The 27711-nt window shown below is 48.3% G+C and overlaps 1 protein-coding gene across 3 annotated transcripts; it reads right to left on the bottom strand.

Moving 5' to 3' along the window:
• Positions 1–1553: 1553 nt before the first annotated feature.
• RNPEP (arginyl aminopeptidase) lies at positions 1554–27605 on the bottom strand. Of its 3 annotated transcripts, XM_002760645.7 has the most exons (11): positions 27113–27605; positions 20237–20377; positions 19751–19899; positions 12606–12722; positions 10745–10980; positions 8345–8458; positions 6908–7020; positions 6630–6738; positions 4494–4718; positions 3217–3359; positions 1554–2168 (listed from the first exon to the last, which is right to left on the bottom strand). In XM_002760645.7, exons 1-11 carry the CDS (start codon positions 27557–27559, stop codon positions 2010–2012), a joined length of 1953 nt encoding a protein of 650 aa, XP_002760691.3. In that variant the 5' UTR covers positions 27560–27605; the 3' UTR covers positions 1554–2009. The 3 variants fall into 3 exon arrangements, with proteins under 3 accessions (XP_002760691.3, XP_078212947.1, XP_054104259.2); XM_078356821.1 differs by lacking the exon at positions 19751–19899; XM_054248284.2 differs by lacking the exons at positions 19751–19899; positions 20237–20377; positions 27113–27605 and having other exon boundaries at positions 12121–12724.
• Between the last annotated feature and the right edge of the window lie 106 nt (positions 27606–27711).

The raw sequence follows: 27711 nt of genomic DNA, 5'->3' as shown, positions 1-27711 counted from the left end.
GCACGATCTCAGCTCACTGCAACCTCCACCTTCTGGGTTCAAGAGATTCTCTTGCCTCAGCCTCCCAAGTAGCTGGGGCTACAGGTGTGTGCCACCACGCCTGGCTAATTTTTTAGTAGAGACAAGGTTTCACCATGTTGGCCAGGCTGGTCTCGAACTTCTGACCTCAAGTGATCTGCCTGGCTCAGTCTCCTAAAGTGTTGGGAATTATAGGTGTGAGCCATTATGCCTGGCCTTTTTTTTTTTTTCCTGTAGAGATGAGGTCTTGCTATGTTGGCCAGGCTGGTCTCAAAACTCCTGGGCTCAAGCAATCCTCTCGCCTTGACCTCCCAAAGTGCTGGGATTACAGGCATCAGCCACTGCGCCTGTGTAGGGTCCAGCCCTACAGGGTTCTATGAGACCCTCCCGGCTGGTGCAGGGATGAGACATTGTAGAAATAAGACACAAGACACACAGAAAAGAGAATTTGGGCCCAGAGGTCCACTGCTACCCAAATTGCAGGAGACCAGCAGTGGCCCCCTCTGTGGTCACTCTCACTTTTATTGAGTTGTAAATGTGGGGGCAGGGTGGGTAGGGCGTGGTCTTGGTCGGAGACTGGGGGCAGGGTAGATAGGGTGTGGCAGTGATAGGGTCACTCGTGAGGCTATTTCTGGCACCTGAAGTGAGGTAAGGAGCATAATGTATCAGTACTTTTTCCAAACTTATCAAGAAAGAACTACAACATTAAGATTTGTATTACTATTACTGATTCTGTTTTCTAAGAAAGAAGGAGCCAGGTGTAGAAGCAGAACATAAGCACGGCATCACGTAGAGACAGTTAAGCCCCTGGATGTCTGTGGGCCTGCCTGACAGCCGTCAAGCCCTACCGCAAGAGCTTGGAGAAGCAGAGTTTTCTCCTGACTCCTCCGGGGAAGAAGACGTCTCAGCTATTTTGGACATCTCCTAGCTGGCTTACTCGGGCGCTTTCCCAGCGCTGGCACTGCCGCACAGTCAAGGCGCCCTCCCCTCCAGCAGCCTTTACACGGACGTGACAGAGGGCTTAGAGCATCTTGCCTTGGTGTCATTCATTTCACAATGTCACCCCAGGTTCACCTTCCGACCTGAGAGGCATTAGTAAAAGAATTAAGATCACCTATGAATAACTAATAACTACTATGCTTGTATTTCTAGTTACTTTCTTCTTTATTATTTATATGGAAATAGGCGGAGACTCTTTCTCCTGCCTCGGTGCTTATGGGATCTCCCCACTACGTGCCTGGCCCATTTTTTTTTTTTCAGTGATGGAAAATAGGAATGCTGCTGCAGATAGAGAATTCAGCTGCTTCATGGAGAACTGAAATGCTATTCCTTTTTCATTTTCCTGCACCAGCAGTGCCATTTCGCCATATATTTTTTCCTATGCATGTGTGGGACACCCACCTCCTTCACCCTGGCTGTTCCCTGAGGACAGGAAAACACTGTCATTCTCTGGGCCTCCCCCAGTGACCCTTCCTGAACAAACACAGTGAGGACTCCTGGTGAAAGAAATTTAATAGTCACTTAATCCATAACTCTTACTATTTGCTTGAAAACTTTATTAAAATAAGGATTAAACCCGGAAAAAAGATCGATGAGAATGCTAGCCCTTTGCATAAAATCAGCAAGAAAAAGGAAACAGGGAGAGGAAGAGAGGAAAGGAAGGAAGGAAGGGAGGGAGGGAGGGAAGATCAGTCCTCTTCACTTCTCCCTGGAAACTTAGAAGGGGAGGAGAAGACCCCCTGCCCTCAGTGCCTGCAGCCTGTAGCGGGGAGAGCTGTGGGCAGGTTCTCTGTCTCAGGGCTCAGTGGCCTAGAGAAGTAAGTTCCCACCAGAGTAGAGGCCCAAGAGTCACAGACACCTAAGCCTAGAGAACAGATTATCCCAAAGGGATATAAACTCCAGAACGTTGATCAGAGAACTGGCATTTGGGAACAAACAATTATTCCGGAAGCCTAGAGAGCCTGAAGAGGCAGCGCCATGCACACAAGCTTCTAACTGCTCTTGGGTGCCACGATCTGCTGGACATAGTTGACAACATTGCTGTGGAGCTGGGAGGCGGTGGATGCGAAGGTCTCCTTGGCGAGGGTCTGGGCCACCTCACTGCCACCCATCATCGCGTGGTACAGTGGAAGTGTGTACTTCTGCTTCCCCTGCAAGAAGCACACGTGCCTAAGCAGCTTGCTGGTGGGTGTGTCCAGCCTTCCTGCCCCCAGTCCCAGTCTAACAGCAGCCATGGCTAGGTGCTAAAAGGGATGTGGGTATCACAGCTGGAATGAGGAGTTTTCCATCAGAAGTGCTCTAATTCAGGCACCTTGGGGGCCAAAGATCCATGGAGATGGATCTCAGTCCGCATCCCAATCCATGCTAACCTGGGGGTGTCTACACTCAACAAAACGAATGAGGTGGGTTGACACAATGGGACTCCAGACTTTTGGAAAGGTGTAGGGGGTAAGCCACCAAGTGAACAGCAGGTATGGATGGCTGCAGCACATAAAGCTCGTGGCTGCAGATGGTCCACTGCAGTCAAACAGGAAAACCTACAGGTCAAATTCACGCAAATATAAGCCAGCGACATCATAAGTTCCTAAAATCTGGAGCCTTGAGGAAGCCGGCAGAGGGCTCAGAATATCCCCAAACAGGCACACAGCCCCAACTCCATGCAGATCAGGGAATCTGAGAATTGCTTCCTATCCAGCCCAGTCCCCTCCCTGCTCCGGAATCTGATGACATTCACTTCATCCTGAGAGCCCTGGGCCCATCCTTCCCCAACAGGGCAACTTTCACATGGTGATGGAGGGTCTGGTTGGGGTTCCAACTGTGCCCAAGTCACAGGGCAGAGGGGACCTACCCTCTCAGCCTCCTCTTCCTCATCCCCTGGCCCCTTTCCCTCTTGAGTTTCCCACATGATGCCATCACCCTCTTTCCCACCTGTGGGCTGGCTCTGAGCAGCTTTTTTCCCTGGGGTCTCACCAGCTAAACTGCAAAAAGGTCTGCAAGCCTGCAGGCCTCCTCTTGTCCCTAGGGCAATGCCTCCAAAGCCACATTAGTAAAGAGGCTGAGGAGTAGCGTCCTCAGGCCACCACCCCTCCCTCAGTGCCTCAGATGAGTCCTCGATGAGCGCTGCCCATGTGACTCCTGCACATATGGCTGAGTGGGTTCCAGTGTGCTTGCGGGAGCAGCTAGGCAGGGGTCACCCACCTGGTCCTGCAGGAACTCCTTCACTTTCCAGAAATCTTCCTGGTGGTCGTTCTTAAGGACGATTTGGCCCCATCGTAGCCGCAGCTCTGCATTCCGGGCATTTGAGATATTTGGGTATGTCTCTCCAAGTTTTTTCACATTCCCTGGAGAAGAGAAAGAAATGGTTTCTGGCTGGGCACAGTGGCTCATGCCTGTAACTCCAGCACTTCAGGAGGCTGAGGTGGGTGGATCACTTGAGGTCAGGAGTGAGACCAGCCTGGCCAACATGGTGAAACCCCATCTCTACTAAAAATACCAAAAAAAAAAATTGGCTGGGTGTAGTGGTGCATGCCTGTAATCCCAGCTACTTGGAGGCTGAGGCCCTAGACTCAAGAAAACTTGAACTCAGAAGGCGGAGGTTGCAGTGAGCCAATAGCACCACTGTACTCCAGCCTGGTCGACAGAGGGAGATTAAAGCAGATATATTTCCCCAAAATATCCCATCCCACTTTTCCTCCCACCACTCACCTGCTAAAAGTCATCTTGGCTCTAACTTTTTCCACCCCCTGGTGAATATTATTTTGACCAAGCAGCCACAGAGCATTAGTGGTTGAGAGCTTTGGATGACTGGCTTCCACGTGACCTGTTTGTACCTGAAGTTCATTTTCTGTTACCCGGCCATTAACATCACAACAACTACTTCCCAGAGGAGCTGTGAGAATTAAATGACTTAATAGACACGAAGGGCTTACAAGAGTTGCCTGCAGAAGCTTCAGACTTGAGGAATGCCAGGCCTTGTAAGGTGCTTTTAAGTAGAACCTATAACTTCCAGATGGCACATTCTTTGTGGAGTTCCAGCCTCCCTATTGTATGTGGCAGTCCCTTAGGGGAAAGCATCATTATGTTTTGTTTGTTTGTTTTTTGAGACACAGTCTCACTTTGTCACCCAGGCTGGAGTGCAGTGGAATGATCTTGGCTCACTGCAACCTCCACCTCCCATATTCAAGCGATTCTCCTGCCTCAGCCTCCTGAGTAGCAGAGACTACAGATGTGCGCTACCACGCCCGGATAATTTTTGTATTTTTAGTAGAGATGGGGTTTCATCATGTTGGCCAGGCAGGTCTTGAACTCCTGACCTCATGATCTGCCCGCCTCAGCCTCCCAAAGTGCTGGGATTACAGGCATGAGCCGCTGTGCCCAGCCAGGACACTACTTTTTATAAGTCTCCCTCTAGCCCCTCACATAAAGCTCTGCACACAAGGAGTTACCTGCACACAAGGTTCACCATTTTTTCTTACCAGGAGGGAGAGGGGATTTCTGGAGGATCTTATCCAGGAAGTAGACCAGCTGGTAGGTCTTCCAGGGAGAGATGGCCATGGCTTCAATAGCCTTCATGTCCAGCCCCTCTGCTGCCCACAGCTGGGCTAGCTCTTCAGCAGGCTTCATGAGTGAGTCCCCAGGAGAGAGATCAGGGAGGTAAGGGGGCCAGCCAGGGGTATTCAGCCATCGATCAAACTCAAAACCTGTTTGGTAGAAGGAGAGATGATACTATCAGAATTCTCTGGCCAGGTTACGGTCAACTGGTTCAGGCAACTCCCAGAGGCCTCAAGTTTCTCCTCTCTCTACCCCAAACTCTTCCCCCAGCATTTAACATTACTTTCCCATATAACCACTTGCTCCCACAGGGTCCTAGTTATCCTAGAGATTGTGCTGTTTCTACCGTGTAACTGCTTTTTGGGGAAAAAAAAAAAGTGCTTTTTGCTCCAAATTAGCACTGTGTTGTCAGAGCCAAGTTGACGGATGCTATATTCAAGTGCACATTCTCTTTTTTTTTTTTGAGACAGAGTCTCACTCTGTCACCAGGCATCAGGCTGGAGTGCAGTGGCAGGATCTTGTCTCACTGTAACCTCCGCCTCCTGGGTTCAAGCAATTCTGTGCCTCAGCCTCCTGAACAGCTGAGACTATAGGCATGTGCCACCATGCCCAGCTAACTTTTGTATTTTTAGTAGAGGTGGGGTTTCACCATGTTGGCCAGGATGGTCTCAATCTCGTCCTCATGATCCGCCCACCTCGGCCTCCCAAAGTGCTGGGATTACAGGTTTTGTTTTTTTTAAATATTATTATTATTTTTTTAAAAGACAGGGTTTCACCATGTTGGCCAGGCTGGTCTCGAACTCCTGACCTTAGATCCGCCCACCTCAGCCTCCCAAAGTGCTGGGATTACAGGCGTGAGTCACCGTGCCTGGATCAAGTGAACATTCTCCTACCGATCACCAGACCCACACTGTATCTAAGCATTGGGGTTCTAGGACCAGGCTGCCTGGGTTCCTACCCCAGCTCTGCCATTAACCAGCTGGGAGGCCCCAGGTGTGTTACTTTACCTCTCTGCACCTCAGTTTTATCTATAAAGTGGGGATGATAGGGCCTGCCTCAGTAACAGCTATAAGGATTACATCAGCAAATAAACATTAAAAGCTTAGCATACCACCTGATGAATAGTAAGTACTCTGGAATTATTATTTTTGAGACGGAGTCTCACCCTGTTGCCCAGGCTGGAGTGCAATGGCCGATCTCAGCTCACTGCAACCTCTACTCCCCTGGTTCACACGATTCTTCTGCCTCAGCCTCCTGAGTAGCTGGGATTACTGGCAGCCACCACTACACCCAGCTAATTTTTGTAATTTTAGTAGAGACTGGGTTTCACCAGATTGGTTGGCCAGGCTGGTCTCAAACTCCTGACCTCGTGATCCACCCGCCTTGGCCTCCCAAAGTGCAGGCGTGAGCCACCGTGCCCGGCTGTATTCTGGAATTATTAACTACCATTAGCTCCAGAGTCTCATAGTTTGAAATGCAAGCCTCCAACCAAAGGGTAGGTGCCGCTAAGGCCTGACCATTCCCACTGTCAGAGGACAAGGACTTCACCAGACCAACAACAGTGTGCCTCAGGGCTCAGTTCACAGCAAGAAGTGGGGGTACGTCTAAGGGACTGCGTCATCCATGACAGGACATCTTCCGTCCTTTCTTTGGAAGCAGTACCGCCCAGGCAGAAATCAGGACAGCCACTGGGGTCGCCTTCACTCAGAAGGCCGTAGGAGGGACTGCTGCCACTGCTCCTGCCATGTGAGTTTTGGCTTGGGGCAGTGGCGTGGCAGCAGTAGCGGCAGCTCTCTGGGCAAGTTCAGGGTCTATGTGTGTCCAGGTGGGAGGAAAACCAGAGGAGAGTAAGGAAACAGACTGGGAGAAAATGAGGCAGAGAGGAGTCAAAAGAAGTCATTTTTGTGAAATAAATCCCAGGATTCTGGGTTTGCTACCCAAAGCTCCCCTACCTGGCTGACTCTGCTCCACTGTTTTCCCATCCACCACCATCTTTCTGACTGTAAATTAGATATTCTCCACTATTTTAAAGAAGCCTGTGGGCCAGTTTCTCTGCTTACCTGGAATGGTATCCACTCTCTTTTTCTTAAGCTCAGGGAAATATTCCAGGTAGAAGTCCAGAAAATCATCGGCTAAGATGCTTTGGAATTTGAATTCATGGACATAGGCCTGTGAGGAGGGAAGACTCTTCAGACCCTCTTGGCCCTGTGGGGAGTGGAGTCCCTCTGTGTCCTGGGTCCTCCTCCAACCCCTTACCTCTTTTGTCCCCTGCCTCTACCCTTGCTCTGGCCCAGTGGCTTTATCCGCTCCTTTTCCTTCTCCCCTCATGTGACTGTACCTTGAGAAAATTGTCAAACTGATCCTGATCACCCACCAAGTGGGCCAGGTATGAGACAAAGCAGAAACCTTTCTCGTAGGGAGTCTCATTATAGGTGTCGTCCGGGTCAACACCTGGCAGAGGAGAAAGCAGACAAGATTTGAGCTTTTGTAGCCTGTCACCCTTAACATTCTACCCCAGCTCCAGAGTCAAAGACTAGCAATGGAAGAGATCAGAATTCAGCTTCCCCAGCAACAAGGCCAAGAAGGTGTCCAGATCCTGGCCCCTCTCAAGGCCAAGATCTCTCTCTCCAGATCTTGGCCTCTCTCAAGGTGCTTCCAAGGAGATCTCAGAAGGGCATTCACTGTGGATCTAATACGAGGACAAAGAAACCAGCCTTCCGGAGGAAAAGCCACATTTCCTTAGTCCCAGGATACGCTTTCTGTGGGTAGTTTCCGTCAACTCTTCCCACTAAGCACCAGGCTATGTCACTTCCAGCCCTACTGGTCACCACCTAAATACTCAAACCTCCCCTCCCAGATCAATTGTGGGGTTTTTTGTTTTTTGGAGACAGAGTCTCACTCTGTCATCCAGGCTGGAATGCAGTGACGTGATCTCGGCTCACTGCAACCTCTGCCTCCTGGGTTCAAGTGATTCTCCTGCCTTAGCCTCTCCAGTAGCTGGGATTACAGGCGCACGCCACCACACCCAGCTAATTTGTGTAGTTTTAGTAGAGACAGGTTTCACCATGTTGGTGGCTAGGCTGGTCTCAAACCATGATCTGCCCACCGCAGCCTCCCAAAGTGCTGGGATTACAGGCGTGAGCCACTAAGCCCAGCCAATGTGTTGTCTTTACAACTGTTTCAGGCTAAAAGTAATTACCAGTCTCCAAGAAATTCATCTGCACACTTAAAGACATCAAGGAACATGAGCTTCAACTGCTTAAAAATGTTTCAGATTCGTCACACATGGAGTGAAGGAAAATGTTAGGAAGTAAAAGGCTCTGAACTTGGAGAGAGGACCTGGATCTCAGCTATAGTCATGCCCTGGTTAGATACCTGACCTGGGCAAGACATTTAATTTGTCTGGCAGTCAGACCTGTCCTCTGCAAAATAAGGGTAATGCTTTTACTTTACAAAATCCACAGGTCTGCCCTGATGATGATGAAGAAATGGGAAAAGGCCTTGTAAAATGGTAAAATGATATGAACTTGTACAAACGCAAAGCAATGGTAAAGTCATCACAAACCACACAGAACTGGACAGAACTCCTATCTGGCTGCAATGGCTTGGGTTCAGTCAGCCTAGTGACCACAGAATTGGCTAGAAAGAGCTCTGGAGCACTTCTCCCTCTGAAGAAAGTATTCTAAGTGTGCACTGATCAACATGAAGCTCAGATTAACTTGGGGATCCAAGCTCAATCGAGGGGAGTGGGTATCAGACAGAGGAGCCTCTGGACCTGGTTCGATCTTCACACGGAGCTTGTTGAGTGGGTTTTCCTCTCCAGTGATGTCCATGTGCTGGCGCAGCAGGGCCCGCCCCGTTGCAGCCTCCAAGCAGGTGTACGCAGCGCCTGGTACAAAATCAAATGTAAGCCTGAGGAAAGTCTGTCACCAAATCCAAGTGTATTTTCCTGTGCTGCCTACTTGTGGCCTCAAGAAGAACAGTGACAGATACCTGAAGCTTAATAATATTACCCTCCTGGGGACCCAGGGCAAATAGGGACAGTTACAGAAAGCCTGACTTAGTCCCTAGCTCCCTGTTGCTCTGGGTTACAAAGGACTTGGTTAACTCAGGCTGTTGGCCTCTCTTTTAAGTGAGGACTGGGGGAATCACACCTTTCTAACAGTTACCTCTGCTTATCAAAGTACTGTATTTTTATTTTATCTTATTTTATTATTTTATTTTTTGAGACAGAGTCTCACTCTGTCACCCAGGCTGGAGTGCAATGGCACAATCTCAGCTCACTGCAACCCCCGCCTCCTCCTAGGTTCAAGAGATTCTCCTGCCTCAGCCTCCCAAGTACCTAGGATTACAGGTGTGCACCACCACGCCTGGTTAATTTTTGTATTTTCAGTAGAGAGCGGGCTTCACCATGTTGGCTAGGCTGGTCTGAAACTTCTGACCCCAGGTAATCTGCCCACCTCAGCTTCCCAGAGTGCTGGGATTACAGGTGTGAGCCAACATACTCAGCCTTATTTTTAGATAATGACTTAATTATCTTCTTTGTTTTTTTGAGACAGAGTCTTGCTCGGTTGCTCAGGCCGGAGTGCAGTGGCATGATCTCAGCTCACTGCAACCTCCGCCTCCCCAGCTCAAGCAATTCTCCTATCTCAGCTTCCTGAGTAGCTGGGACTACAAGTGCACACCACGATGCCTGGCTAATTTTTGTGTTTTAAGTAGAGATGGGGTTTTACCATATTAGTCAGGCTGGTCTCGAACTCCTGACCTCAGGTGATCCACCTGCATCAGCCTCCCAAAGTGCTAGGATTACAGGAGTGAGCCACTGCCCCCAGCAATGATTTGATCTTCTGTGAAAGTCGGAATTATTTTCATGACTGTTTCTGTCCAACGAAATTAACACCCGCAAATTTTTAAGGATCTCTAAGTCTTCCACTGCATTAAAACAATGACTGAGAAAAGAGTGAAGGGGAGGGGGACAGGGTTTTTGAACCAGCCAGCTCTGCCCCTTCCTAGATGTTCTGACTCTGAGCAAGTGACTCAGCCTCTCTCAGCCTCAGTTTCTTCAGCTGTACAATAGGATAAAAATATTTGCTTGGGCCAGGCATGGTGGCTCACGCCAGTAATCCCTGTACTTTGGAGGCCGGGGCAGGTGGATCATGAGGTCAAGAGACTGAGACCATCCTGGCCAACATGGTGAAAACCTGTCTCTACTAAAAATAGAGAAATTAGCTGGGCGTGGTGGTATGCATCTATAGTCCCAGCTACTTGGTAGGCTGAGACAGGGGAAACCGCTTGAACCTGGGAGGTAGAGATTGCAGTGGGCCGAGATAACACCACTGTACTCCAGCCTGGCAACAGAGCAAGACTCTAAAAAAATAAAAAAAATTGTTTGCAGGATTCCTAACTGCTGATTAAGATGCTCACAAAGAGCTCTTGCTATATATATTCTGAATGGAAGTCTAGATTTGTACAAACTTCCTGGAAAGCAACAGACAATATGTACTAAAAAGACTAAGTAATTTAAAATGTTCAGGGCCAGGCGCAGTGCCTCTCACCTGTTGGCTCATCACTTTGGGAGTTTAGGCAGGCAGGTCACTTAAGGCCAGGAGTTCAAGACCAGACTGGTCAACATAGCAAAATCCTGTCTCTACTAAAAATACAAAAATTAGCCAGGTGTGATGGTGCACGCCTGTAATCCCAGCTACAAGGGAATGCGGGGAAGCTGAGGCAGGAGAACTGCGTGAGCTGAGATTGCGACACTGCACTCCAGCCTGGGCAACAGAATGAGACTCTGTCTCAAGAAAATAAAAAAAAGTTCAGATCCAGAAATTGTGTTTCTAAGAGTTTATCCTTATTGAAATAATCTGATATAAATAGACATTTATATGTAAAGAATTTTGCCAATATATTTCAACAGAAAATTGTAAACAACCAGTAAATTATGAAACATCCATATATGCAGCTATGGAAGAAAATCTAATGACCTGGGGAAATGTTTTAAAAACATCAGTTATGGTTTAACAATTCATACACACAGAAAAATGTTGGAAAGAATACACTACTGCCTCATCTCTTCAATCCCACTTGTACTCTGAAATCCCATAAGGAGATCACACTGGCCCCACAGGTTTAAGAAGGAGAGGCAGAGTCCTTAGGAGTGAGGTGGGCACTTTACCAAAGAGGATGGTGGAGATCCTCCTCTGGGCGTACATGGTGAAACCTTCATTGAGCCAGAATTCACCCCAGTTGGCATTGGTGACCAGGTTCCCAAACCAACTGTGGGAGATCTCGTGGATGATGACATCTGCCAACGAGCGGTCCCCAGCTAGCAGGCAGGGGGTGACGAACGTCAGACAAGGATTCTCCATTCCTCCAAATGGAAAGGACGGTGGCATGAAGAGCAAGTCATACCTGCCAAGAAGTCGGGAGGTCACCGAGAGGCCCGGGCTTCCCAGATCAGACCCTACCTCACTTCCCTGACCAATGGCTTTCCAGCCTATTTCCAAGCCTTAAGAGATGCAGTCACTAAACAGGCAGAGAACAATCTCGGGCCCAGTGTGGAAAATACAGCCCAGGCTCCTCAGCGCTTCTCCCAGGTGGCTGCCCTGCCTTGCTGGAACTTCCCTTGACCAGGTGGTGTCTGCTCTCCCAGAGCTCACTCTCCAGGCACTTGTTTCCCTCTCTCCTTCCAAGCAGGTGTGGAGGTGGTAAGTATATTATCAGCTCCGTCACATGGAGTTCCCTGGAGGCCAACCTGGCGTCATAAAGACCAACATGGAGCCTTTTAACGAAGGAGCCTAAGTCTGAAGATGTCAAAGTTAAAAATGGAGTGTGGGGAAACTTCCAGCAAAGGGAAAACACAGGTCAACAACGGCCCTTGACAGTGCTGCCCCATCTCAAACTTGGCAACTGCAGGGCACATTTTGATCATCTCAAGAACCTCTTTTTGTCTGGGCATGGTTGCTCACACCTCTAATTCCAGCACTTTGGGAGGCAGAGGTGGATGATCACCTGAGGTCAGGAGTTCAAGACCAGCCTGGCCAACATGGTGAAGCCCCGTCTACTAAAAATACAAAAATTATTCTGGGCACAGTGGCTCACACCTGTAATCCCAGAGCTTTGGAAGGCCAAGGCAGGCAGATCACGAGGTCAGGAGATCGAGACCATCCTGGCTAACATGATGAAACCCCGTCTCTATTAAAAATAAAAAAAAAAAAATTGGCTGGGCTCGGTGGCTCATGCCTGTAATCCCAGCATTCTGGGAGGCTGAGGTGGGCAGATCTCTTAAGGTCAGGAGTTTGAGACCAGTCTGGCCAACATGGTGAAATCCTGTCTCTACTAAAAATACAAAAAATTAGCTGGGTATGGTGGTGGATGTCTGTAATTTCAGCTATTCGGGAGGCTGAAGCAGAACAATCTCTTGAACCCGGGAGGCAGAGGTTGCAGTGAGCTGAAATTGTGCCATTGCACCCCAACCTGGGCAATAAGAGCGAAATTCAGTCTCAACCCCGCCCCCACCAAAAAAAAGTAGCCAGGCATGGTGACACGCACCTGTAGTCCCAGCTACTGGGGAGGCTAAGGCAAGAGAATCGCTTGAACGGGGGAGGCACAGGTTTCAGTGAGCCGAGATCATGCCACTACACTCCAGCCTGGGCAACACAGTAAGACTCTGTTTCAAAAAAAAAAAAAAAATTAGTTGGGTGTGGTGGCAGGCATCTGTAATCCCAGCTACTCTGGAGGCTCAGGCAGGAGAATCACTTGAACTTGGGAGGTGGAGATCATGCCACTACACTCCAGTCTGGGCAACAGAGCAAGACTCCCATCTCAAAAAATAAAAAAGCCTCTTCTCCTAGGTCCTCTCTCAGCAACAGTGAGAAGCCTGGCTCACACCCTCCTCGTTTCCTCCTCTCCTTCACTTCTGGGATCAAGGAAACTTTGCTCTGGGAGGCAGAAGGAGGAGAAGCCACACCAGGAGGGAGAATGGGAACCAGGGACTCAGTTTAACTGGAGACATTAGAGTCAATGCAATACAACACCTTCCCCAAACATAAGGTCCAAAAAGCTTCTCTCCTGTTGCCAAAAATTCTTCTATCACCCCGTCATACTCCTTCTTGGCAGCATCAATCAGGCAGGGCTCGGCCCATACCCGGCTCCTACAGACAAGAGAGCAGAGAAAGCGTAATGTGATTAGAGACCACTGCAGACACCTGATCCGAAAGCACCTGGAGAAAACCAGCCTCCGCCAAGTGAATGTGACAATGCAGTCAACCACAGTGACAGGCAGTGCAAGATCAGATCACCCACACAGATCCAAGAGACCGCTCACCACACCTGAGAAATAAGAACCCAGGACAGCCTCGCAGAGTGGAAGCTGCCTCTTTTAGGCAACAGGATCTAAACCCACAGTGCTACCTGGTTATGGCTTCTCTACTGAATGTGGTCTTGCAAAAGTTATTTAACTTCTCTAAGCCTCAGTTTCCTCATCTGTAAAATGAGTGAAGATTAAATAAGATAGCATTACGGCCAGGCGCGGTGGCTCAAGCCTGTAATCCCAGCACTTTGGGAGGCCGAGGCGGGTGGATCACGAGGTCAAGAGATCGAGACCATCCTGGTCAACATGGTGAAACCCCGTCTCTACTAAAAATACAAAAAATTAGCTGGGCACGGTGGTGCGTGCTTGTAATCCCAGCTACTCAGGAGGCTGAGGCAGGAGAATTGCCTGAACCCAGAAGGCGGAGGTTGCGGTGAGCCGAGATTGCACCATTGCACTCCGGCCCGGGTAATAAGAGCGAAACTCCGTCTCAAGAAAAAAAAAAAAAAAAAAAAGAGAACACAAAGACAGCATTACCAAAGCCCTTCAAACGGTGGTTTATACCATAAATTAGTTTCCTTCTCCCTACTTATAGGAGAAATGAAGAAAGCGTCCTAATAACAGAATCTGGAATTGAAAGGAATCTTAAGAGACAAACTTTTTTTTTTTTTGGACAGGATCTTGCTCTGTTGCCCAGGCTGGAGTACAGTGGCATGATCCAACCTCTGCCACCCAGGGCTCAAGTGATCCCTCCACATCAGCTCCCTCACCCCAGTAGTAAGACTACAGGTGCATGCCATCACGCCTGGCTAATTTTTTAAATTTTTTGTAAAGGCAGGGTTTCGCCTTGTTGCCCTGGCTGGTCTCAAACTCTTGGGCTCAAGTGATCCACCTGCCTCAGGCTCTCAACCAATTAATGTTAATAGAAATTTGTTAATTGCCTTACTACAACAATGGGATTGTGGTTATAATGGAGAATGCCTTTATTCTTCAGAGAGGCACACAGATATACTTGCTTTTTAAATGGTCTAGCAAAAATAGAAACAAATCCACTCATAAACAAAACTAATATGACAAAGTGGATGGTTCTATAGGTGATCAACGCATCATCCTTTCAATTTTCTAGATATTTGAAATTTTCATAATAAAAAGACAGGGAAACAAAGGTGACTTGGAGGAAACAGAAACAAAAACAAGATCCAGTCTAATGGAAAGATGCGATGGACTCAGGGCTCCTGCAGCTAAAGGCTCTGCTTGGCCAAGAGCCCCTGGCTGTGCCATCTCACACGGACATATGAATGAGAATGGCCAGGCCTCATGGCTCACGTCTGTAATCCCTGTACTTTGGGAGGCCGAGGGGGACAGATCACCTGAAGTTAGGAGATTGGGACCATCCTGGCCAACATGGTGAAACCCCATTTTTACTTAAAATAAATAAATAAATAAATAAATAAATAAATTAGCAGGCCATGGAGGTATGCGCCTGTAATCCCAGCTACTCGAGAGGCTGAGGCAGGAGAATCACTTGAACCTGGGAGGCAGAGGTTGTGGGTATCCAAGATCACACCATTGCACTCTAGCCTGGATGACAAAGTAAGACTCTGTTTCAAAAAAAAAAATAAAAAGAGACTGATGGCAACGTGGGATCCAGGCCACAATGAGGGAAAACTTCCTCTCTGCCTTTGCTGAAGCATAGGAACTATTCTACCAGGAGGAAAAGATACAGGGAAACCAGTATCAGGTACTTCCCAAAGATCAAAAGCAAAGACCTAGCCATGGAAAACTGCACATGCATGTGAGGAAGCACAGAGAGTCTGGGCTTACTAGAGGACAGGATCAGACTGGGATGGGGAGGCAGTGGTACGAGGTTGGACATGAGAGGCCCAAGAGGGTCAGGTCACAAAGAGCCTTATCTGCCCTGTTACAGAACTGGACCTTCAGGTGATAGAGACCAGCCTGGCCAACCTCGTTTTTACTAAAAATACAAAAATTAGCTGAGCGTAGTGGCATGCGCCTATAGTCCCAGCTACTCGGGAGGCTGAGGCAGGAGAATCACTTGAACCTGGGAGGCAGAGGTTGCAGTGAGCCAAGATCACGCCACTGCACTCCAGCCTGGGCAACACAGTGAGACTCTGTCTCAAAAAACAAACAAAAACTAGAACTGGACCTTCAGAGTCATGGGAGCATTTTAAGCCAAGTGGCATGATCAGATTTAGTTTTAAGAGATCATTCTGACTGCAGCACACAGAAAATATGTTAAACCACAAGAATGGGTGAGCTTCTCCAAGAAAAGCACGCAGGAGAAAGGAACAGGTCAAGGACAGAAGCTTGGGGTAACACCAACACACAAGGAGCTGGGCAGGGGAATGCAGGAAGGAGACCAGAAAGGATTAACCAGAAGGTCCTACGACCAGCATGGGTGGTGCCACAGAAGCCAGAGGGCCAACAGGGAAGAAGAAAAATAGCAGAACCCTGAAGACAAGGGCTAAAAAGCATCCCATGTGTCAGCTGTGTTGAGGCGAATGGCCTCTCTTACTACAGAGTTTCAATGGCATGACAGGGGTGGGGCCTGGATTCCAACAGGTTATAGCAATGAATGACTGTGGGACAGGGGAGTTTTCAAGAAGTGCAGCCAGTGAGTATACATGCCACTCAAGCTACCTGGATACAGAGGAAAGGACAGTGTTTTTTGCCAGAGAGAATATGCACTCAAGGGTTTTTTGAGTTTGTTTTGTTTCTGAGGTGGAGTCTCACTTTGTCACCGAGGCTGGAGTGTAGTAGTGCAATCTTGGTTTACTGTGACCTCCACCTCCCAAGTTCAAGTGATTCTTGTGCTTCAGCCTCCCAAGTAGCTGGAATTATAGACATGTGCCACTAGGATGACTTTTGTATTTTTAGTAGAGTTGAGGTTTCACCACATTGGCCAGACTGGTCTCAAACTCCTGACCTCAGGTGATCCGCTCACCTCGACCTCCCAAAGTGCTGCGATTACAGGCATGAGCCACCACACCCAGCCTTGAGTTTGTTTTTTGCTTTGCTGTGGATCTAAGAGAAACTGGCACTTGTCTAGAGGGGGAGGCTGCAGGTTTGAAGAAAGAGGTAAATGATGAGATAGAGTCCCAGAGGGCATGTGGAGGGCAGAGATTTGGCTTTAAACAGAAGGAAGGACCTTCATCAGAGTCTAGAAGGGTAAAAGCAGATAAAATGACTTTTTAAATGGAGGACAAGAAACTGACATAATCATATCTGATGAATTTAATATTCTCAATAAAGCAGGAGACAAGACCATCTGCTTAAGTGAGGGGATGGGGTTTGGATAAAAACTTGAAGAGTAAAGCCTTCGAGTTGCCTAAAGGAAGTGAGATGGAGAGATAAATAAAAGGACTGTTGAACAATCTTGAAAGCACATCTGCTGCTGAAGACTGTACACCTGTTACATTTTTCTTGAAAACCCCACAAATGTCTATTTCGACTTTTCTTTAATTCCAAGTTTTCAGGAAGAAATGAGAAAGGTATGTATAGTGGGTATTACTGTGTAGTCTCATTATTTTCTACATCTCCCAAATATCCACTCATAGAAGTAGAGAAAAGGAATTGTTAAACAAGGGACTGGGACATTATAGCAGCGGGATAGTGGGCAAGGGGGTCTGGGGTGTTGGTGAGAGGTAATCAGCCACATACTTGGGCAGGGAGATAAGCCTGGCCAGGAGGGACTTGACTGCTCAGGAGAAATGAATGGCTTTCCAGAAGGGAGGCTGCCATGCTTTCAAGGGGGAGACACAATGGGATCTAGTGGGAGGGAGGTTGTCAGAGAGCTGGAAGGTGAGCAGAGTCAGAATGAATGAGGATACGGTGCTTAATAGTTTGGATATGGTACAGTTCATGACAATGACTATGTCTAGGCCCTAGACTCCAGAGCATGGCTGTGAATGTGGGTGGCTGACAGAGTAGAGAAGGCTCCTTGAGTAGAGGTCAAGAAACCCTGAAGGTTGGTGCAGTGGCTTATTCCTGTAATCCCAACAATTTGGAAAGGATTACAATTTGAGGGGGAAGGATCTCTTGAGTCCAGGAGTTCAAGATCAGCCTGGGCAACAAAGCTAGACCTTGATTCTGCAAAAAATAACAAAATTAGCTGGGCATGGTGGTATGCACCTGTGGTCCCAGCTCCTCTGGAAACCGAAGTGGGAGGACTGCTTGAGCCCAGTAGCTTGAGGCTGCAATGAGTTGCTGTTTTGACACTTGCACGCCAGCCTGGGAAAGAGCAAGACAAGAAAGGAAACGGAAAGGGAAGAAAGAAAGAAAAGAAAGAGAAGAAAGAGAGGGAGAGAAGAAGGGAAGGAAGGGAAGGAGAGGAGGGAGGGGGGAGGAAGGGAGGGAGGGAGGGGGAAAAAAGAACCCTGTAGCCACCCTTGACCCTGGGTATTAGACAGAAGGCAAAGCGGGGAAAAGTCACCAAAGATGATGTGACAGGACACCAGACAGAAAAAAACCATGGGACAGCAGTCAATGTCTTCAGGGAATTACTTTGTGAACTGTTCTACCACCACCTTGGATTTCAAAATTACCAGTCCTTCAGCCCACTGGACTTCAGCTTACTACAAGTAGAAGGGTTAAGACAGGCTAGCCTGGGTCATCCAAGATACCACCAGGACCCACATTTCCGTCAAAATAAATGAGAATGCGGCTGGGCGTGATGGCTCACACCTGTAATCCCAGTACTTTGGGAGGCTGAGGCAGGTGGATCACCGAGGTCAGGAGTTCGAGACCAGCATGACCAACACGGTGAAACCCCTTCTCTACTAAAAAATACAAAACATTAGCCTGGCATTGTGGTGGGTGCCTGTAATCTCGGCTACTCGGGAGGCCAAGGCAGGAGAATCGCTTGAACCTGAGAGGCAGAGGTTGCAGTGAGCTGAGATCACGCCATTGCAATCCAGCCTGGGCAACAAGAGCAAAACTCAGTCTCAAAAAATAAAAATAAAAATAAATAAATGAGGATGCTCAGTCAAGCCGCAATCTCATCACCAGCAGTACAGTGCAAAGGGCACTAGATTTGCAATGGAAATACCTGTATTTTAATTGCAGCTTTGCCAACTAATGGTCTGCACAAGCCATTCACCACAGCCTTGTTTGCTTATTTTTAAAACGCAGAGAGTATCATCCTCATTGAGTCTGTGTAAGGACAAGATTATACATAAAAGGGATATATCCGTAACTCCCCTCTGTCCAGGATTTTCTTCCTGCAGTAACAGGGACCAGGATAGGTGGCACACCTTGCCAAAAGACCCTCCCATTTAATAAACCCCCACAACACCCTAAGATGTGACCCAGAAGACAACGACTATCCATCTAATCAGGGAAGGAGTAAGTCTTTACCACCAGCTAAGTGGATTCTGTCACCTAGTTCGATATACAATGGTGTCATTTTATTACAGGAGTACAAAAAAACTCTTTATCATTCAATATCTTTAGAATCTATCTTTCTCTCATTTCCCATTAATAGTTACAAATAGAACCTTAGTAAGGATAGTCCTGAAAATGACATTCCTTTACTTATCTATCTCCTTGTCTATTGCAAAGATGAAATCCTTTGGTTATTCCCTGCCCTGCCTATTAGGAAGATAGCCTTCGTGAGAGGAGGGCACTTTGTCTTTCCAGACTGGTACTGTTTTGAGTGTGTGCAGTGGGAGCAGATGCCAACGGAATCCCATCTATTATTCCATCTGATAACCAGAAACTAAGACTCATGCTACCAGCAAGTGCCACTGAGCCAAGTTATGAAGTCTTGGGCTTGTAACTAATCTTGTCAAGGACACCAATGGCTCCAGAACTGGGAGCAGGGCCAGAGATAAAGAACAGCAACAGCGCCAGGAAAAGGTCACGGTTTCACTGTCCAGCCTTTGATGCTCCCACATCAGGGCAAAGCTATGATGGCAGAAAATACGAGAGCCAGGAAAAACCTATGCTCCTGGTCAAACCCCTTTTCTCAGAAAACCTTACAAAATCCCTTTTTATCTTGATAAGATCCATCTGACTTCATGGAGGCACTGCTATCACTCACGCATCTGCTGTGGACACTTCCCTCTTAGAAGGAAATAATGATACCAAAGTTGTATATTTCCAGGAATTAAGTGCTAGAGAAAATGGGGAGATCTGGTACAAAGATAGGAAAGTAAATATAGTTGCTAGAAAGGCATTTAGAACTTAAATATATTAATAAAGATCCATTTCCCAGGCTGGGTACAGTGACTCACACTTGTAATCCCAGCACCTTGGGAGGCTGAGGCGGGTGAATCACCTCAGGTCAGGAGTTCGAGAGCAGCCTGGCCATCATGGTGAAACCCCGTCTCTACTAAAAATACCAAAATTAGCTGAGTGTGTGGTACATGTCTATAATCCCAGTTACTCAAGAGGCTGAGGCAGGAGAATCGCTTGAACCCAGGAGGCGGAGGTTGCAGTGAGCTGAGATCACGCCACTGCACTCCAGTCCAGCCTGGACAACATGCCGAGACTCCATCTCAAAAAACAAACAAACAAACAAACAAACAAACTCCAGCCTACATTCCAACATCCATGGACAACATCCTTGTCCCAGGCAAGGCAGCCCGGGGCAGCACTACTGCTAGCAGGGCTGATGACATCATTCTAGGCAGCAGGATTAGAACTGGAGACAGGGAGTGAGAAAGGCAGAGAGAAAACAGCACTTCCTCCAGCTGTGCTCACGCTGCATGCTTCTCAGCTACAGAAAGGCTCTGGACTCAGAGAGAGGATCCAAGACTGCCCAAGAACCACCCCAGCAGGTCCACTGGTCAGAGTCCTCCTCGCCTCTGAGGTCAATCCAACCTTGCCTGTCGGGTCCTTGTCTCCTACCTGGGTCCAACTTCAGCCGAAACCAGATCTCCGATGGCCAAAGCTATCAGATAGGAGGGGATGGGCTGACACATCTGGAAGAAGAACTTATTTGGACCTCTCTTCTCCCAGGTGCTAGCACTCATCACAGCTGTGAAGCCATCTGGGACCTGACAACAGAGAAAGCTTAGGAGATTTTACCTGGAAAGAGTCTCCTTTTGATTAGTTTGAGTAACAGCATGACCAGCCATCTGTGTGTGATGATAATGGCCCAGAGTCTATCTTGGAGAACACAAGGTTTCAAGAAACTAAATCTGTGCTTAACTGATGGAATTTCGAGGAGGGCTACATACAATTTCAGCAGGTGCAAGAATGAAAAAATAAGCCATTTTTCAGAAGTACCACTGAAGGGATATAATTATTCACCACTGAAATGTGACCTGATTGATAGAGCTGAAATTATTTCTTATTCCCAAGGGTGGGTACACCTAATCTTAGTCTCCTTACCTCAATAAGAGCTGAATATTTGTATTTAACGGCAGGAGTGTCGAAGCAAGGGAAGAAGGCCCGATTTAGGACAGCCTGGCCCTGGGTGTACACAAAGGGCTTCTTCTTTCCTGCTGTCTGCTCAGGAGTCAACCAGCAAACCTAAGCAAAAAGAAGAATATTTCAGAACTGACACATCTCCCACATGAGCTCAGTCTGGCCAGAGAAGGGAGCTGGCTGGAATGAGAGAATTTTAGGTAATTCTCTTTTTCTTTAAATAATAAAGACGGGGTTTCACCATGTTGGTCAGGCTGGTCTTGAACTCCCGACCTCAGGTGATTTGCCCGCCTTGGTCTCCAAAGTGCTGGGATCACAGGCGTGAGCCAACATGCCCGGCCGAGTTTTAGGGAATCCTTTTTTTTTGTTTTTGAGACGGAGTTTCGCTCTTGTTACCCAGGCTGGAGTGCAATGGCGCGATCTTGGCTCACTGCAACCTCTGCCTCCTGGGTTCAGGCAATTCTCCTGCCTCAGCCTCCTGAGTAGCTGGGATTACAGGCACGCACCACCATGCCCAGCTAATTTTCTGTATCTTTAATAGAGACGGGGTTAATTCTTAAATCCTTTCTGCCAGACAGTCTGGTTTGGACCAGAAAGCTCTCTCCACTTGTGTATTTAGTTCACCCTGGAATCTAAGCCAAGGTATAACATCCACTTCATGGGGCAGAGCCACCAGAATGGGTCCATTCCTCACTGCATCCCATGGGTCATCTCAGGGACTCTGGATCTGGCCTCTGACCCTGTCATGTGTCCCCCACCTATGCCCTTCTCACTGTAGTAGTTTCTGTCACCCAGGGTGGAGTATAATGGTGCAATCTCAGCTCACCACAACCTCCACTTCCCAGGTTCAAGCGGTTCTCATACCTCAGCCTTCCAAGTAGCTGGGACCACAGGTGTATATCACCAAGCCAGCTAATTTTTGTATTTTAGAGATAGGGTTTCGCCATATTGGCCAGGCTTGTTTCCAACTCCTGGCCTCAAGCAATCCGCCCACCTCAGCCTCCCAAAGTGCTGGGATTGCAGGCATAAGCCATCATGTCCAGTCTAATACGTGTTTTCTATTTTCTTTTTAGATGGAGTTTCGTTCTTGCTGCCCAGAGTGGAGCGCAATGGTGTGATCTCGGCCCACTGCAAACTCTGCCTCTCGGGTTCAATCGAGTCTCCTGCCTCAGTCACCCAAGTAGCTGGGATTACAGGCATGCACCACCACAGCCAGCTAATTTTGTATTTTTAGTAGATACAGGGTTTCAGCATGTTGGTCAGGCTGGTCTTGAACTCCTGACCTCAGGTGATCTGCCCGCTTCAGCCTCCCAAAGTGCTGGGATTATAGGTGTGAGCCACCGCGCCCAGCCTAGTATGTTTTCTATTCCTAAAATTTACCTTTTCAGAAGAAGTTTATTTTATATGATAGGTACTGGTTACATGATTCATAATCTATTTTCTGTTAGCTCTTAAACAAAGGGGCAAATCTGGGCCGAGCACAGTGGCTCACGCCTATAATTCCAGCACTTTGGGAGGCCAAGAAAGGTGGATCACTGGAGGTCAGGGGTTCATGACCAGCCTGGCCAACATGGTAAAACCCCATCTCTACTAAAAATATAAAAATTAGCCAGGTATGGTGGCACGTGCCTGTAATCCCAGCTACATGGGAGGCTGAGGCAGGAGAATCGCTTGAACCCGGGAGGCAGAGGTCCCAGTAAGCTGAGATCACACCACTGCACTCCAGCCTGGGCAACAGAGCAAGACTCTGTCTCAAAAAAAAAGGAGAGGCAAATCTGAATGATTACAACAAAACCCAATTTTTGCCTATAGCAAACAGGCATTCATTTACCACACGGATATAATGGGGAAGGGGGACGGGGTTTTGTTTTTAATTTAATTTTTGTTTTAAATTTAATTTTAATTTAATTTTTGTTTCTAAATTCTAAATTTAGAATTTAGAAATGGATTCGATTACTCCAGATGATTCACAGGGGAAGAAAACTTTCTGGCTGGACCTTCAAAGACAAAGCAGGATTGAGATGGCTGGCAAGGAAGGGAGGAGACATTCACAAGAAGATGAATGGCAATATGAGTAGAGGCATAAACAGATGTAGGCTCCAGATGCAGAGAGGGAAGGCAGGCCTGGGCAAGTCTAATGAAGGGCTCTGAACACAGGTCTCTGCCTGAGACCTATTTTAAGAGGCATAAGGAAGCTACATTGGGATGCTGAGATTTTCTTTGAGATTTTGTGTGTGAAAAGTTTAGTCTCCTTATAACAGGTACAGTCCAGTATAGAAAGGGTTGAGAGAATAACTTCACAGTGGAGAAAGCTGACAAACACTGCTTCAACCAGAGGACCAAGGTCAATGCTGACAGTCATAAATCATGTGGATACTCTGCGCCCTCAATACCTGAGGAAAATGGCACTTTGGCCAGGCGCTGTGGCTCACACCTGTAATCCCAGCACTTTGGAAGGCCAAGGAAGGCAGATCACCTGAGGTCAGGAATTCAAGACCAGTGTGGCTAACAGAGTGAAACCCCATCTCTACTAAAAATACAAAAATTAGCCAGGTGTGGTGGTGCGTGCCTGTACTCCCAGATACTTCAGAGGCTAAGGCAGGAGAATTGCTTGAATCCAGGAGGCGGACGTTGTAGTGAGCCGAGATCACGCCACTGTACTCCAGTCTGGGCAACAGAGCGAGACTCCATCTCAAATAAATAAATAAAGTCTATTTAAAAAAAAAAATTAGGCCAGGCACGTTGGCTCATGCTTGTAGTCCCAGCACGTTGGGACGCCAAAGCCGGCAGATCGCTTGAACCCAGGCATTGAAGACCAACCTGGGCAACACAGCGAAACCCCATCTCTACAAAAAATAACAAAAACTAGCCAGGTGTGGAGGTGGCAGGTCTGTGGTCCCAGCTACTCAGGAGGCTAAGGTGGGAGGATCACTTGAGCCCGTTGAGGTCAAGGCTGCAGTAAGCTTGAGGAGGAAGACCCAGGCATTTGGGATTCCCTCCCCTTCTGTCATTCACTGTGCATCTCAGTCGAAGAGAGAGCAGGCCAGCTGGCGCCTCCTTGAATCTCTTTCCTGAAAACTACGGCTAGGCCTTGGGGAAACTCTCCAGAAAGCACTATTTTTACTTAAAACAAGATCAAACCAGAAACCTTTTCACAAGTGAATACTAAAACTGTAAACCGGAACCCTTTCATGTGTAAGTCCTGAAACTATAAACTAAAACCTTTTCACATGTGAGTCCTAAAACTATTAACCTAAGATTCTTCTACGTGTAACATCTAAAGTATAAGCCTATATAAAGGCTGAACCTCCCTTTGTTAGATGAGCTTGGCTGTTAGGCACCTATGCCACCTTGCTCCCAGCCAAAATGAATTCCTTCCTCCTGTATTTGGTGTCCGAGAGATCCTTTCCCTCGGTTGCTCCTGCTACAAGCTGAGATGGTGTCACTATGCCACTATGCCATCAATGATGATTGATCAGTTGACTGGTCATTGAACACCATTAATCAGTGATATTTTTACTGAACAGCTAGGAAATGAGATTTTTTTTTTTTTTTTGGAGACACAGAGTCTTGTTCTTCACCCAGGCTGGAATGCAATGACATGATTTCAGCTCACTGCAACCTCCGCCTCCCAAGTTCAAGCGATTCTCTTGCCTCAGCCTCCCGAGTAGCTGGGATTACAGGCATGAGCCACCACACCCAGCTAATATTTGTATTTTTAGTGGAGATGGGGTTTCACCATGTTGGCCAGGCTGGTCTCAAACTCCTGATCTCAGGTGATCTGCCAGCCCAGGCCTCCCAACAGGCCTCCCAAAGTGCCGGGATTACAGATGTGAGCCACCATGCCCAGCCTGGAAATGAGTTTTTAAAAGAACAATGTAGGGAGTTTTTTGACCCTGTCTCAAAAAAAAAAAAAGAATGAAAGAAAAGAAATACAAGAGTTGGCAATAAGAGCTAACATAGCTTACCATGTACCATGCACCGTATTAGCCACTTAGGGAAAGATAACTCATTTAACATACGTCAAGGACTTAGACTACTGCCTGGCTCATCTTATCAAATGTTAGCCATCATCCCCTCCACCGAAAGTGCTTACTCATCATCTTTGCTTTTTTGTTGTTAAAACAGGGTCGTACTCTTGCTCAGGCTGGAGTAATCAGGCTGTGAAAAAAAGTATCTTGGGTCCCCAAAATCACTAAGGAAAACTCAAGCTAGGAACTGCTTGGGGCAAATCTGCCTCCCATTCTATTTAGTCACTCCTCTGCTCAGAGATAGATGCATATCTGATTTGCCTCCTTGGAAAGGCTAATCAGAAACTCGAAAGAATGTAACTGTGTCTTGTCTCCCTAAATGTATAAAACCAAGCTGTGCCCTGACCACCTTGGGCAAATGTCGGCAGGACTTCTTGAGGCTGTGTCATGGGCCCATCCTCAACTTTGGCAAAATAAACTTTCTAAATTAACTGATACCTGTCTCCGATTTTCTGGGTTCACACAGCTCACTACAGCTTGACTTCCAGGCTCCAGGGATTCTCCCACCTCAGACTCCCGAGTAGCTGGGACCACAGACGTGCCACCACCACGCCCAGTTAACTTTTGTATTTCTAGTAAAGACAGGGTTTTCATCATGTTACCCAGGCTGGTCTCCAACTCCTGGGCTCAACTGAACCCTCTGCCTGGGCCTCCCAAAGTGCTGGGATTACAGACGTGTAATTGTTATTTTAAATGACATGAAGAAAATGAAGCCCGGCACAGTGGCTCATGTGTGTAATCCCAGCATCCCCGTCTCTGCTAAAAATACAATATAATTAGCTGGGGCCGGGCACAGTGGCTCATGCCTATAATCCCAGAACTTTGAGAGGCCAAGGCGGGTGGATCACATGAGGTCAGGAGTTGGAGACGAGCCTGACCAACTTGGAGAAACCCTGTCTCTACTAGAAATAGAAACTTAGCCGGGCATGGTGGTACATGCCTGTAATTTCAGCTACTCAGGACACTGAGGCAGGAGAAATTGCTTGAACCCAGGAGGCGGTGGTTACAACAAGCTGAGATCGCAGCATTATACTCCAGTCTGGGCAACAAGAGCAAAACTCCGTCTCAAAAAAAATAAGATTAGCTGGGCATAGTGGCACACACCTGTAATCTCAGCAAAGGAGGCTAAAGCAGGAGAATTGCTTGAATTTGGGAGGCAGAGGTTGTAGTGAGCCGAGTTCGTGCCACTGCACTCCAGCCTGGGCAAGAGAGTGAAACTGTCTCAAAGAAAAAAAAAGAAAAGAAAAAGAAAAAGATGAAAACAGAATGAAAGGACCTGGCAGTACATACTCTTTATAAAGAGTCTGAAGTTATGAAGAAGGTGCTACCTACAGGGAGAACTCTCACCAGCACGGTGGCAAGGACAGGAAGGGATAAATACAAGTGTCATCAGCGAAGACCTTCACAGACTCTGTAAGCACAGGCCTCTGCCATCAAGCCTTAAATGAGAGCTATTCAGTTTTGATATTTAAGGTGCCACTGTTAGTGGACAAATTCAGGGAGGGCTTGATTTTTTTCTAGTCATTATGTTTAATTTCTAATTCCTGCCAAAAATCAGGGAACAGAATATAACAGAGCAACCAAACACATTTCCAGATGTTGCTTCTCTATGACGCACTGGAATTTTTCTTTGTCTTAGAGGTTAGTCTGCATCCCATGCTTTGGACTTGAATTTTCTAAACAAGTTCTATCACAGGGTTGGTTTATTTATTTATTTAGATGGAAGGCCGAGGTGGGTGGATTACTTGAGGCCAGGAGTTCGAGACAAGCCTGACCAACATGGTAAAACTCCCTCTCTACTAAACAATACAAAAATTAGCCAGGTGTGGTGGTGCACGCCTGTAGTCCCAACTACTAGGGAGGCTGAGGCATGAGAATCGCTTGAACCCGGGAGGCAGAGGTTGCAGTGAGCCCAGATCTTGCCACTGTACTCCAGCCTGGACAAGAGTGAGACTCTGCCTCAAATAAATAAAAGAAAAATTAAACTGTAACCAAGCAGTTTACTGTGAAACTTGCAACCCACTCTACCTGAGAGATAACTGGCAGCCACAGCCTAAGGACTCTCCAGGAACGATTTTCTTACTCTTACAGACATAAGCCACGTAACTCCATCCTTTTATTTCCAGTATTTGCCCTCTGCCCCGAAAAAAAGAGTTACCCAACAGTGAGGAGGCCACATTATTATTACGCCTATAGCACCAGTTCTTACTTTCACTCAAATTCTTTCGTTAATCAAATCCAAGACTTCACAGGAGGAAACAAAAAGGTAAGCGCTTTAACCGCGTAACTAGAATGCCACACAGAACAAAGAGCTAGATCAGCATCCGGCTAATTCCAGAGCCAGCATAAAGCAGAGATAAGGTGGCTGATAATCAGGGACCTCGACCCAAAGTCCGAGGCAGCACTAAGTGAAGTGCATGAACAGTAGTAGGTCATCCAGAAAGCCACGGAGGGTCTTAGAAACGGCGGGGTGCGAGGAGCGGGAATGAGGCACAATCTAGACAAGCCGCCAAGGCCTGGGAGGAGACGCAGAAAGGATGGAAAGGGCGAAGGGTGCGCCGCCCAGTGGCTGCAGCAAGCCCGGAAGAAAGAAACCAGACAGCCCGGGAGGAAAAGAGGAAGCAGCGGGAGGAGGCCGACAGGCGGCGCACGGGGAGTTCGGCCCCTCCGGGAACGCGCTGGAAGGGTCCTCCCTGTCTGTCCTCCCAGGTGAGTGCGAGTGCGAGTGCGGGTGCGGGTGCGGGTGCGGGTGCGGGTGCGGGGCGGCTCGAGGCCGGTAGGGCGGGCAGGCAGCGGCGGGCGCACTTACCCCGGGTCCCTCCCCGACGCGGTAGGTGAGCAGCACCTGGAGGCGCTCGGCGGCGCGGCAGGGCTGTGGGAAGGACACGCACAGGGCCTGGCCGTAGTGCGAGAAGGGCCGCGTGTAGAAGCTCACGGGTTCCGCGGGCAGCTCCTCCGAGCCGGGCCGCTCCCGCCGCAGCGCCGCCGCCGTCACCTCCAAGCACGGGTGCGAGTCCAGCCGTAGCTCGGCGGCGCCCTCGGGCTCCAGGCAGCGCAGGTCCAGGACCGCAGTGCCGCTCAGCCCCCGGCTCCCCGCGCCGGGCCCTGGCGGCCCGAACTCAGCCCGCAGGTCCAGGTGCAAGTGCAGCAGCTCGAAGGCTCGGAAGTTGGAGGCCGAGGCCACGTCCACCGCTTCCGCCGAGTGCAGCTGCCGCCCGGCCGCCCCGCGGCCGAATGAAGGATCGCCGCTCGCCATGGTCCTTCCGCAGCGCGCTTCTTCACTCGCGGGGCAGCGAAACCACGGGGAGCCACGCCCCGAGCGCCGTGGCCCCGCCCCTGAAATCTGCGCCCAACCGCATCCCTTCCCTGCGCTCCACCGCCCAGTCTTCAAGCTGCACGCGTGCCTTG

Source organism: Callithrix jacchus, chromosome 19, assembly GCF_049354715.1.
Source record: "Callithrix jacchus isolate 240 chromosome 19, calJac240_pri, whole genome shotgun sequence".
Lineage (NCBI taxonomy): Eukaryota > Metazoa > Chordata > Mammalia > Primates > Cebidae > Callithrix > Callithrix jacchus.
This window is presented reverse-complemented; position numbering and strand designations above follow the sequence as displayed.

Bases quoted from the DNA above. Each gene is read 5' to 3' on its own strand.
- RNPEP (XM_002760645.7), bottom strand. From the start codon at position 27,559: ATGGCGAGCGGCGATCCTTCATTCGGCCGCGGGGCGGCCGGGCGGCAG. The intron at 6,739-6,907 runs GTACAGTCACAT...CCCTCCTCACAG, and splicing joins AGTTTGACAATTTTCTCAAG to GCCTATGTCCATGAATTCAA. The intron at 3,360-4,493 runs GTAAGAAAAAAT...TCTCTTCTCCAG, and splicing joins GAAATCCCCTCTCCCTCCTG to GGAATGTGAAAAAACTTGGA.